Source organism: Meleagris gallopavo, chromosome 2, assembly GCF_905368555.1.
Source record: "Meleagris gallopavo chromosome 2, MGAL_WU_HG_1.1, whole genome shotgun sequence".
In the NCBI taxonomy this organism is placed as follows: domain Eukaryota; kingdom Metazoa; phylum Chordata; class Aves; order Galliformes; family Phasianidae; genus Meleagris; species Meleagris gallopavo.
Window position 1 is genome coordinate 34078520 of NC_139405.1, and position 13402 is coordinate 34091921.

General features: G+C 43.6%; 2 protein-coding genes across 2 annotated transcripts in view; one reads left to right on the forward strand and one right to left on the reverse strand.

Annotated features, from left to right (window-relative positions):
* The window catches only part of CATSPERE (catsper channel auxiliary subunit epsilon), a 27620-nt gene extending 25810 nt beyond the window's left edge, over nt 1-1810 (reverse strand). Inside the window, exons 1-2 of the mRNA XM_085219607.1 lie at nt 1671-1810; nt 169-217 (exon numbers count right to left, since the gene is read on the reverse strand). Of these exons, the coding sequence (XP_085075733.1) occupies nt 169-217; nt 1671-1738 (117 nt within the window). The 5' untranslated portion in view covers nt 1739-1810. The remainder of the gene's footprint in view (nt 1-168; nt 218-1670) is intronic.
* A 129-nt stretch (nt 1811-1939) lies between these two features.
* The window catches only part of ADSS2 (adenylosuccinate synthase 2), a 32202-nt gene continuing 20739 nt past the window's right edge, over nt 1940-13402 (forward strand). Inside the window, exon 1 of the mRNA XM_085219608.1 lies at nt 1940-2352. Coding sequence (XP_085075734.1) covers nt 2086-2352 — 267 coding nt within the window. The 5' untranslated portion in view covers nt 1940-2085. The remainder of the gene's footprint in view (nt 2353-13402) is intronic.

Consider the following 13402-nt stretch of genomic DNA (forward strand, 5'->3'; position numbering starts at 1 on the left):
AGTTAGTGAATTGTGGATAATTTAGCATCTCTTGTGGTATTAGAGTGAAAGCCTCCCTTTAGTTTGCAAAGAAAAAGGGGAGGGGATGGCAGATATATATTAACTAAAAATTCTAAACCTCACCATACTGATCAGTGTTGATTACCTCAATCTTCATTAAACACTTACATCTTTCTTGGAAGTAAAGAGTTCATAGTTTTCTTCCGCAGTTCTATCCCTACCAAGAAATCACACCAAAATATAATTTCAAAACTCTTCTATAATGAATAAAAATAGCAGCAGAATGACAATGTGTATCTAGTACCTCTTTGGAAAGTAGCAATACACTAATACCATGTTATCAGAACACTATCCATAAAGACTCAAATACATTTTGAGATTCAAGAGAATATTTGTGCTGGCAATGGTTTAGCATTAGTATCATTCAGCTAAACTAGAAAATCATATCCTAAATCAGGACCGTGTTTTGGGGAGTCATGAGACGATGTACAGTCTGCTTATTATTTCAAAGCGACTGCACTAGAACCAAGTTTGCCATTGCATCAGCAAAATGGATGAGACAGACTTCAGCAGCTCCTCGTGTTTCTTACTGACTTCCCCAACTGGAACACCATTGCTATGGTTTTTAGCAGTCAAAAATATTAATACAATGCACAGTATCGAGTGTTAGGGGACCATTTACTCTTTGAAGTGCGTACACACAATTGTGTCATATCACCTGCAATTGCTCAACATCTTTCCACAGAATTCAGCCAACTTTATCACAGAACCATGGAACCACAGAATTGTATGGGCTGGAAGGGATCTCTAGAAATCATTGAGTCCAACCCCCTACCAAAGCAGGTTCCCTACAGCACACTGCACAGGAAGATGAGTCTTGAATATGTCCAGAAGAGATTCCACAACCCCCTGGGTAGCCTGTTCCACTGCTTTGTCACCCTTACCGTGAAGAAATTCTTACACACATTGGTGTGGAACTTCCTACACTTCAGTTTGTGGCCGTTTCTCCTTATCCTAATATGATTTTATTATAAATCTTTCTACCCTTACAAGCTGGTTAACCTTCTCTCTGGTGAATTTTATAGCTCCTGCAGTCAGTGAGGTAAGCGAACCTGAAGGAACACAGACACAACTAAAACCCAATGTAACTCCATGACCTGCCCAATAGCTGCAGATTGCCAGCGCCTGCTCCGTGACTCATGTTTCTGAGTAGCCGTCTGAGCAGTAATTACATCATTTAGACTTATGCCTTTTTAATAGCTGCTTTCAAAAAAATTCTTTCCCCTAGGCGTGTTGATTCTGTGAAGTAGGAAAGAATGAAAGCCCCTGAGACACTAGTTCCACTTCTAAAGCCTCAAGTATGCACGAGGAAGGCTTTTCTCTGAGATGGGTTTTTTCCATTATTTTTTCTCCTCATGAGTAAGCTTAAAGCCATGTTCCGACGCCTCTGGAGAAAATGGCTTCTCACATTCACCCCTTGTTCTAGAAACGCTCATTTCTGTGGTTCTGGCGACGCGCAAGCACACCTGTAGCACCTCAGCCACGGGCTGCTGCGTGCTGGGGAGCTAGAAAGAGATCTGAGGCACCAGATCCCGCGTAACCCCGAGCCGCGCTCCGGGCCTCCTCCCGCCCCACAGCCCCGCTTGGCGCCTCTCGCCCCCTCCTTCCACCTCCACAGGGCGCAACCTCTCTCCGGCCGCAGCAGAAGCAGCACGAACAACACCCGCAACGGCACCATGGCGCCCCACCCTGTCACTAACGGCCGCAGGCTCGCGCCGCCGCGGTGGCGCCTGGGGCGGCCGCCAACCAACTGTTCAGTTACAGGTGCCGTTCGCGGGGACTACGCGCCCCAGCGTGCACCGCGCCCAGCTCCGCGCGGCAGGCTGCCAGGCGGGGACCGCGGGGCGCGATGGGTAGCGTAGTCCGCGCTGCGGGACGCGGGAGATCGGCACAAGGGCGAAGAAGGCGCCGAGAGCGCCAGTAGCGGCCGCGGGTTCCCGCGGGGCAGCGGGGCGGGCCGCTGCCGGAGGGCTGGGGGCGGCTCAGCGGGGCGGGCCGGTGCCGGTAGGCGGCACCACCACCTGGATGCGGCATCCCCGCCCGGCCGGGAGGAGGCGGGGGCAGCGGGGCCGCCGCGCGCTGCCGCATGTGCTTGGAGCGGCGCCGGAGCGGGCAGCGCGAGCCATGGCGGAGCACGGCGCCCCGGCGCCCGCCATCCCCAACGGCGGGTGCGCGGCCCGCCTCCCCGGCAACAAGGTGACCGTCGTGCTGGGCGCCCAGTGGGGCGACGAGGGCAAGGGCAAGGTGGTGGATCTGCTGGCGCAGGACGCCGACATCGTCTGCAGGTGCCAGGTGAGCGGAGCGCGGGAGGCCGGCCGGCGTCGTCGGGTGTCACCTTGAGGCCGCCCGCGCCCCTTCCCCTCTCTCCGCCCGACGCGGGGCCGCCGCGAGCTGGGGGCAGAGAGCGGCGGCCGGGCCCCGCGGCTCGCAGCCCTCCTTTGTCCCCGCGCGACGCGGGGAAGGCGTCTCTTCGGCCGCCCGCGGCCGGGAGCGGGAACGTGCCCCGGGTCGGCGCTCCCCTTCCCGCCGCCGCGCACCGCTCTTTGTCTGCGAGGCGCCGGGGAAGGGAAGCGCGCCCGCCCTCAGCATCTCGCCGCGGCCCCGAGGCGGTGAGCGAAGGGAGGAGGCGCGGAACCCCTGTGTCTGCCTTGGGATTTCCCCCGGGTCTCTTTGTGGAGGCCCTGTTCGCAGAAGGGTTACAAAGTGAGTGCAGCCTGCAGGCAGGGCGCTCCTCAGTGCCTGCATCAAAACAAACGGAGATCCGAGAGTTTTTTTTTTTTTTTTTCCCCCTTAATAATTCTCTCGTAGCGATTCTGTGGAGTACCGTAGTGTGAGCTGGAGCTGCGTGCGTTTTTCCTGAAGTTAGAGGTACGGCTACACAAAATGCCCGTGGCACGTGTGGGCTGCACCTCGGTTCTGTTATCTGCCCGCTGCCGCTGGGTGCGCGCACGAAATCCATATTTGATAAATCCGTTTGGGAAAAGAGCGCCTTTCTCCTAACAGTGTGAACACTGAGACGTTGTACGGTCCGAGGAGAGCGGTGCATAAAGCTGGGGTTGTCAAGGCTGCGGCAGTTGCAAAGCAGAGAAATAAAAAAAAAAAACTTGGCAACTTGGAGACGGATTTGGAAGTCAAGAACTACAACTGGTTTTGCAAATGAATGACTTTTCTCATGCGCTGTGTTTACACAAACCAAAATGTGCTGCGGGGCACGGAGCACGGGACTGTTTTTTTTGTCTGCAGCCCTGCTCTTGGGGCAGGCGGTGCCAGGTGAGAGGCACGCGGTGCTGGTCAGGGGAAGGGGAGGTGGTTAGGCTTAATGGATGTGCCACTTTCTTCCAGTCAGCTGAGCAAAGATCAGGAAAGGGGAAAATCTGTGGTGTGATCTTGGTGGCTGTTTCAGCCCTTGCTAACTGCTTGTGGCTGCTGCTGAAGGAAGGAGGGTTTTCTCCCTTCTTTCTTCCGTTTCCTGTTGAGGGCCTCATGCTGTCAGGGCCTCCTCCCATGTTCAGACTTAAATTAAGTCATCAAAATGGCAGGAAACTGTTTTTTTTGTTGGTTTTACTTTCTGCTGTAAGTAAGCAAAACTGACTTGACTTGACTCAGGGGAGCCCAGAAGGGTGTAAGCACAGAGAGGGGTTTCCCAGAATGAGAGGGGAGATAGGGCTGTTCTCTTCCAGCAGTGCTGACTTGTGTGTCATCTCACTATGTGTTGTGCAGGAATACCCCTGATGGTTTTGTTGAGCAAGAGTATGAAGATGACTGTTGTGTGTCTCATAGAAGTACAGCTGGTGAAGACAGGCTGTGCCTCAGTCTGCCCCTGGCTAATGGCAGCTTCCTACAGTCTGTACTTTTGGGTCCTGTCTTCCTGTTGGACTCTGTTCAGCTGTGTAGTTGCTAGAACACCTGTGGGTGAGGCCAAGTATTTCTGTCATGTTCCTATGAAAGTGTGCTACTACAGCTACTTCATTGGCAGACTCATTAGCTGCTATTAGGTGGCTTAGGAAACTGTATTGTATTGGAACTGAAAGTCTGGGAGCTCTCACATGGCTTCATACCACCATGCTTGGTTTTGCGCAGATGTGGGCCATAAAAACAGTCCTGCAACAGAGCCAGTTGTCGCTGACTTTTACAACTCCTGTAAAGGCAATGCATGGAGTTACACTTGCCGTACCTCCTTGTCTCATAGGTGACAGGTGTCCCCATTACTTCTGTAGCTGGCTGCCTGGCTGATGCAAGCTGGGGCACGTGGAACGGGCTGCCTGCCTAGGTACAGCCAGGACACCTAGTGCTGTGGCTGTTCTTCCAAATATCACCATGGCTTTGGAGGTTGTTCAAAGGATGTGAAGTTTTCTTGTTGTGTTTATCAAAATTAGTGATGTGATTTCAGAAACACCAGACTTTTAACAAACAAGGCTAAAGCAAAGACATGCCCAGAGGCTGCAGGTATGTAGTGTTAATGCAGCTGCTCTGGCAACTGTGGTTGTGTAATGATGGCAGTGCCAGGACAGAGGGCTCAGATGCATTTAATGCTAACACATCTGCAATATAGTCATAGTATGTACTGGTTCTTCCACTGTTAAGTTTGAGTAAGAGATACCTAGTAAAATGATACTTTCATTAAGGCAAATACATCTGTGAGACTTCTGCACTTAAACCTACATCTGATGCTCGGAGGCTTACAGACCAAAGCCTGTTTACCTGCTGTCATTTGAACTGTAGCCCAGACAGTAAAATGGAACAAGAATTCGTTTGGGTTTCTGGAACACTTGTTAGGAAAACCGTGCTTTTGTGGTTTTTTATTGTCATAGTTTCCTCTTACTAAGCAGTCGGCCTAGCTGCCCTCAGAGCTGGCAATGTTTAAACATGTATGTTGTGTTTTTGCCAGTTCCGTGGGTAATGGAAAGTTAAAAGGAGAACGTTCATTGTTCTGATAAAGGAACTTCCTACACTGCAAAGTGCAACCAAATTAGGAAATTTGATTACTATGATTTCATTCCTTAATGGATATGGGAATGGGAAAATAATACAAGCAAATGATTTGAGGTAATCATCTTATCAAAACAAAGAGTAGAAAAAAACATATTATGCGTCTCTTATATTACCTCCCTCCAGTGTACCCCTGTACACAATACAGCAAAAAACAAAAAACAAACAAACAAAAAAACCAAACAAGCACCCAACATGCTGTCTTTGCTGCATGATTCTCATTTGTTCATTTCTTCAGCACATTTGCTGGTCACTGTTTTAGCTCTACAGGTAGCTGATTTATTTAGAGCAATACCTCAGAGATGAAGATTTTGGAGTCTTCCAGAATTAAGGTGTGCTCACTGTGCTGGAGAACCCTATCTTCTTGCTGCTTCAAAACTGAATTGAAGCTTCTTACCACATCTTTTCAGCTGATATCAGCGTGGCACAGATGGGAGCAGAAGGATGAGGAGCTACAGCAGTTTCCATCAGATCGGGCACTCTGTAGATAATGGCATGCTGGAGCTCTCCTTTTGTTGAAGTGCTGTGTGCACCTGTGGGCTGTGTAGTGGTCATCACCATGCTGGTAATGTGTGGTGCTGGGGAGAGAGGTCAGTAAAACGAGTTCATTGACCTGCCAGGAGTGAGTGCTTCACAGACTGACTTCAGAGCAGTGTGGGTAGGTGATTACTCCTTAGAATCATAGAATCATAGAATTACTCAGGTTGGAAGGGACCTCAAGGATCATCAAGTCCAACTGCAGCCTAACCGTAGTACTCTAACAACCCTCTGCTAAATCATATCTCCGAGCACCACATCCAAACAATCCAGCAACAAGGCATTATTTCAAACAGAAGAGCAGCTGGAACTTTATATGTTAAGAGGAGATGTTAACAGCACAAGAGAACAAATTACGCCTTGACACACGGGTTTCTTACTGTTATTACAGAATCTCACTGTTTTCTCGCGGTTGATGAAGATGCAGTCCTCCATAGCAGCTCAGTCAAATTTCAAGTGTATTTTTTATTTTTCCCTTGCTACTTTCTATATTTAGAAGAGGCGGTCTGTAAATGTTCCCAAAATCACTATTTGTTATTCATATCCATTCTTTATTGCTGTGGAACGTAGAAAACAACAGCGGGTTCTGTGCACTGAAGCAATGTAGCACTGGACCCATCTGTGCTTTCAGCATTTTTCTTCTTCCTTATTGACTTCCCTCACCTGATCTCATATCTCTTCGGGATAGATCAGTCTTTTTTTCTTGACTCAAATGAAGACTTGCGTTATGAGTCCAGTTTCCTACTTGTATGGCATTTTTTTTGAGATGAGCAGAAGAAACTTGGGCTAGACTTAATGAAATAAATGTTTTGTTTTATTTGTTAAGAGAAAGTAGGCAAAGAATGATGCTGAATGTTGTTTATACTGAAATCGTGGGATAGGTCGAGTTTGATGGCTACATTGAGCAAGAAATTAATGATGTATGTGGGGCAATGAATTTACTATCCACACTTTGGTGTTATTTTTCTGTTTACTTTTTCTCAAAGGAGGGATGATTGGCAAGCTGAGGGTCTAAGTAGATTTTTGACAATATGGTTTGAAATGAGAAGCCAGTGGCCCAGTAATTGCAAAGCTACGTTGGGATGTGTAATGGAAGTTCAGGATCACACACACTGCTCACCTTGTTAAAGGTGTTTTTGGAATGCCAAGAAACTGCATGAGACAAGAAGGAAGGGATATATGCATCGTAAGTAGTGATGCTTTTTTTGATGCATTTATGGTTTTTCATTAAAGAGTTAAATGGAAGTGTTTACGACCATATGATGCCAAAGCAGCACTGACTTGCTTCTTGCCCAGCTTAGCAGTCACTTGTATTACTAGTTCAGAAATCACCATGGCTGCTCTGAGCTGAAAATTAATGCTGCGATGTGGTGGCAAGAGGAAAAAAAAAAAAAAGCATGCACACCCACACACCTCTGATAGGGAGAGCTCAAGGAAGTGCATGACTCCTCTCTGAATACAGGCGTAAGATAACATCTTTTTTAAACTAGGCAATTAATTTCTGTTCTAGAGGAGTTAGCTTGAAAGCCGCCTTTGCTCTACCCGGAGGCATCCTGTTTTATGGTAGACCGCTTGGCACTGCTGTGTCATAAGGAAAGACAGTGACTGTTGCAGGTTTTGGGGGGTCTCTTTAGTGTGTATTTTAGTATGTCAGAGCTCCTTTAAACAATTCTGAGTTTAAGGTCAGTATCGGAGCCCTCACAGTATACTTCTAATAGTAATTTCAGTCTGCTTTCCTAATAAATCCTCTTGTGTGCTTCAGCTGTTGGGTGAAGTTGTGGTACTGTAGGCTGGGCAGTGAGGAGGGTGCTGGTGTTGGCAAAGTGTCAGGATTTGAAATACTCCCTTGTCTTGGTTTATACAGATATGTCTTGGTTCATAATAGATTTTAGCGCTCTGGCTACTGTCCTATACAGATGAGTTCTATACACCAACTGCAAATCCTTCTCACCAGAAGGATCAGAAGTAAAGTCCTGTAGGTATTTTTCAGGTAGGTCCTTGAGATCGATTGCAAACCCACGAGCATGGGAATTTCCAGAGTGAACTCATCAGAGAAGAGAGTTCTGGATTGGGATTTTTCCTATAAACATTTCAAGGTGACTTTGTATTGTTTTCGGTCATTTTGGAAAATGAGATTCCATGCTTCCTCAATTGTGGGCTTCACTTGGCTTCAGAAGAGCTCTTAAGGTAGCAAACATTATATTAGTGTTATTTTTGTCTACTTAAATTTTTTACATCCTGAGTAAATTTAATATTAGAAATGTATTTATGGGAAGCTAAATGAGTAACTTAGGAAACACTGCTCGTACCTGCAGACTTAGCAAAAAAAAACAAACAACAAACAACCAAACTGAGAAATCAACAAGAGGAACTAAGCACCCCAGCAATGAGTCATTTCAACTTCAGTGTTCTGTAATGCAATTCCAGGGAGGGGGAGGTGGGAGAAAGAAGTCTGACAAATATTATAAATGCTCATTCTCTGTGCTTTGTACGTGGCCTGCACTGGAAGGTGTTATGACTGGACAGCATGTAATGCGCTGAAGGGCTTGTAGCCTGCAGGAAGGTTCCAGGTGAGAAGGTGGTTTTGCTCAGACTCAAAAACAATATTACGTTGTAGTCAGGTGCTTGCATAAATACTACTCAATTCTTTAACCCAAATATTTTAACTGCCAGTGAAGGTATTTTAAAAAATATACCGTGTTGCCTTCCAGCACTTTGATGGTGGGTCTTGGCCAGTGGGAGTCACTTGTTTGATTTGTTGAACTTTCATATTTGTTTCCAGTAAAATATCAGCTAGCAGATAATGACTTTTTTCCTTCAAAATTAGTATTTTCAGGCACTTGAAACTATTGCAAGAAGGGTGTTTCCTAAGAATGTTTATCAAGTGGCACCCAGATGTACAATACATGCAGCTGCCTTTGCTATCTTAAGCCCCCTTTGTGCATGTGTAACTGATCCTGTTCACATTTGTCAGGATAGGTGTACTCTACAGTAGTTCTGTGTGTAGTGCTGACTGGCCTATCTATATTGAGTATATGGGTGCAGATTCTTGGGTGTGGTACTTAAAATGAGAAGGATTTTTACGCTGCTTAATCTTCTTCAGCAGGTTAGAGGGAAAAACTTTTTTTTTTTCCCCTTAAAATCTGTCTGAGCAGCTTACTGCTCTGGAAGAAATATTTCAAATAGGTGTTTCATAGGGATTGGTTTTTGGGACGAGGCTTCTAGAGAAAGTAGGTAAATAGGTAGTTTGTTGTTACCATGATTACTGTCATTCGCACAGAACTTGTCTGATAATTTGTCTGTTACTGTGCACCTTCCCCTCAGATGCCTGTATGCTTAGCGGTTTTACATGCTGAATAGCTTGGATTTTGTGGGATTACCAGTTAGTGGCCAAGGATCACATGCTTTTTCAAGAAAGTGATGTAAGTCACTGCAGTAGTGACACAGGAAGAATACTAGGAAACATGTATTAGGGCTGTGTATTTTGTTTTTGCCTCAAAACCATGACCGAAAGAGATATTTCTAAGATTCTGAGCTCCACAATTCCATCAACTGCTCAAACTGATACTGCTGGGGAGAAAAAAAGAGGTGTTCAGTTCCCAGTTACCAGCAGAGAGGTTAGGTGTCACCCAGTGGCTGTTACCCTCCCAGGATCACTAGCAGTGGTGCAGGCAGCAGTGAGTAAGTTGCAAGTTGGAGGCTGCATCTGGCCGTGAAGCCAGTTCTGGGAGGCAACAGTGATACTAGGTATTGACCACAAGGAAAAGTGAAAAATTAAGGAAAGACAGCTTTGTTACGCAAAGTCCAGGCTCGTGGCAGCTGAAAAGTTGAGGAAATCCTATTCAAGACACAAGTTAATATTGTTTATAATTTGGCAGAGCTCTGGGCTGCTTTGCTGAGAGGGCTGATCCCATTGGCGCTGTAGAACATGTTATGAGAGAGGAGAGACTTTCCAAATACTGTTTGAAAGATGTGGGTAGAAGGGATAGTGTAAGGAAGGGAGAAAAGGACAAGTGGAAAATAAATGCTTTTAACTTTTCATTCACCTTCCTCCAACACAGTTACGTGGAGATTGCTGACTTTTGAAAATCAAATTTTAGAAACCTCGGAGTATGCTAAAAAAAATTCGCAGTGCTGTGCTTTAATAGAGATGCACAAATATAAAAAAAAATAGCTGTCTATCTTTGAAGTTAGCTTTATTAGAACACACGAGAGAAGATTGTTTGCATCCTTACCTAACGGACTCGTAACATAACCTAGAGAGTTATTTCAGTGTTAAATAAGCAAAAGTTAAGCTCTGCAGCATCGTGTTCTTACGTATAGCTGTAATACACTCAGAAGTTATGGAAGCAGGGGAGAGAGCACGTAGCTACATAAAAAGGTTCCGTTGGTTTGATTGTGTACAGAAAGGGTCTTGCAGACCTTGAAAGCTTTCTTCTAGTCCTACATATACTGTCAATGCTGACCTGTTTTTTGGGCTTCTGTGACTTTAGTTTACTTAAAAATAGCTAAAATGTTCTTTTTTTTTTTTCTTAAAAGGAGTACCTCACTTATCTTTTGTATTAGGTGTTTGCATCTTTGCTGTCTTACAGAATGTCACTTTTACATAATTTGGGGATTAAATATTGCATACCGAGCACGTAAAGTCTTGAGTCTGTTAAATGTTCCTCAAGAAATGACCTCTGTGTTTTTCTTCCCCTTTGGCAAAAATTTCATAAAACTTTGAAGTTTATTTGAGCATAAACAATGAAATTTCTTTTCACTGTTAGTTCAACACAGGAGTTCTCCATTGATGTTTAAGTAATTGAATCAAAGAAGCGTTGGCTTGAATGACTCAACTGATCCCTTTTGGATCACTGTGGTGAGGGGGGAGTGAGAAATACAGATAGAAAGGACTGAAGCCAGAAGTGACTTCCTCAGTTTCTAAATTGAATTAAGCTCAGAGGCAACGGTAATGAAGATGTTGGTGTTATTGTCAGTTTCTGGATGAAGGGAAAAAAAGAAATACTGTGGATGGGGGAGAAAAAAGACCAAAACCAATACTATTAACCCACCAAACTCAAGAACTCAACAAGCCCCCTGCTGCTAGAACTCTGAATTTGGGTTTTTGTAAACAGAATTGTTTACCAAAGCTGTGTTGTGCGATGTCTAAGCATACAACATGAGTATATTTCACTGATAGTTCACTTTAAGTATACGATATGAATCACTCTCTTCATGTATTACAACTCATTAGTTATGTAACAGTACACTTGCATTAGGTTAGGGCTTACCTGTAAGGCAGTATTTTGAAGACTGACTTAATTGAATGCTGCTGTTGTAGTGCTCTCCTAAAATACGGTTTGAAGCATTAAAAATTGAACTTTTTGATGGACTGATGCTGAAAGCAGGGTGTGAACTGACCGGACACTCCTACCTATCAGTTGTTCTACTGGGGTATCAGTAGCTCATTTGGAATGAAATCTTTCCATATTGTAGGCATTCTCCTAACACAAACAAGTGAATTCTGAGATTAAAATTTGAGTACAATCTGCAAACAAGCATTAAGAAACCTTGAGAACTAAGAGCGCATTCAAGTGGTGATTCATCACACACAATGCTGAGATGTATGTATTTTATTTCTTACTTGTAAGCAAAATCCTTGAAGTATAGCTGCTAATAGCAAAGATATGGAAGTTCACATAACTTGGGTGACTAGCTTGCTTTTGGAGAAAGTATGAGCTGTGCTGTGCCTGCGGTTCAAGGCTTAAAGGATAAACTGCCAGTTTTGTTCTGTCAGCCATGAGGTATTTTCAAATGAGTGTGGAAACAACACACCTTTGTGTATCTTGACGTCATTCAGCAGTGTAAGGGAAAAATCTTGATACTACCAACAAACAGCAGCTCTGTTCTTATGCTGTGCACCTTACTCAAGCTGACTGGCCACTGAACTTTATGTTAGCACATCTAAATGACACTGTGAGCTTGGCAATCTTTTAAGAGACTAAGAATTTATTGTTAAGGTTATATACAGTGGCCAATTTTTGTCTTCTCTTAAATGTTTTGATTCTAGAAAAAAATGTTATTGCTGAGTAACTTGAGAAGCAAACCATGAAATTTCCAGTCAGTGTAGGATTTTCAGTTTGGACTCATCTTCCTACTGGCAAATTGCTGCTACCTCAGTATTCCAGTATTGTACTTAGACCTATTTATCAAATTTACATTTAAAGTGTGTCAGTCTCTAGGTTCAATTTGTTTACATTGGTATTACCAGTGGATCTAATGGGAATGAATTGAAGGAATCTGATGAGGAAGAAGGTAGCTACCAACTTCGGCAGATTCACTTTACTGTAAATGCTCTTTTTGTATCTAACTGTTTTCTTCACCTGCTTTGCTTAGATTTGCAAACAGAGAAAGGGAACTCATGTACTAAAAAAGCTTGTATAATTTATGTGTGTAACTTAATAGTTCATCAAATACAGCCTAGTTTTTCAGTAACCTGCAGTAGCTAAGGAGTTACCAGCCATTGCATTTAGAAAACAGTTGTAGTCATCTACTTGCTAATGTAGCTTTCAGCATCCTTTTAAATCAAAGATGCAACTATGGAGGTGGTAGACCTCTAAACCTTTCTTAACTGCTACTGTGGGGAGGATGGGAGGAAAGTTATTTCTCAACTTTAATTAAACAGATTACTTGCTTTATTTTTGTGTATATTTCATATGTTGTGAATGGGAAATTTGGACTTTTCTGGTTAAGTCTCTTGCAGTAAAAACCATCTGTATCCAGAAATCTACAACTTCTTCAAGGTACTGCATGGAAAAACTGTGTAATATATTACAACTTTGCTTAAATTCAGGTGTTCTCCTTAGGTGAAGGTCTTTGTCTTCCCTCTGTTCCCAAAGGGCGTCAGACTGCTATAAGCTGAGATGAGGCATTTACCTATGGGAGAGAGCTTTGAATATCTAAGAATATTCCTTACTCGTAATGCCAGATATATGGCTTTGGGTATCATATTTGTATTTTTTAAGTGTTTTAGAGGTAGCAAGTAGGTTTGGAGTCACAAGAGAGTGTAAGCTTATTTTCAGAAGTATAGCAAATAAGAACTGGGGATATTTTGTAATGTTTTGTAATCTTTTTAGTTTTGTAAGACTTAGACACAGGGCCTTTTTTGTATCTTTGAAGTACTTCACGGTTTAACAAATCTCTTAATACTCTTGTACCTCATGGTCATGAGAAAAGGTATAAATGCTGAATATTAGTTGGTGCAAGGGGTCTTCTGGAACTTAACCACAGTTGTCTTGGTTGTCTCTAGAATTACTTCTTAACAGCAGGCTTTGGATACTAATGCCTTGTACTGGCTGAGGAGGCAGAGAATGAACTTGTCTTGTTGTTGTGGAAAAACATGAAAAAGGCTGAACCACAAATTCAAAACAACATGCTTGTATGTTGCCAAACAGCTGACCTTATCCTCCCTAATTACACTAGGGCTTTATCTACTCATTTTTAACTGGTATTTTTTCTTTGTTAATGTTGCAGTTTGATAATTAATGTTTATTCTTCATAAGTGTAATAGGAATGTAGTGAAACTGTTGATGGTTTTTAGAAATGTTTGCATGTTTTAGTATATTTATAGCTCTATCCAACAATTTCTAGAAATACATTAATCTTATTTTTAAAAAGGCATTTTTACTTTTGATAAATACCATCCGAAATCTATGACTGATAATATGCATGTTGAATTTGTCAAGCTTGACAAACCAAGTACAGCAGACTTACTGAGAGAAGGAGGTCTCTAATAGATTTTTTTTTTTTATCAGTAGCAGAAATGAAAGCTGCA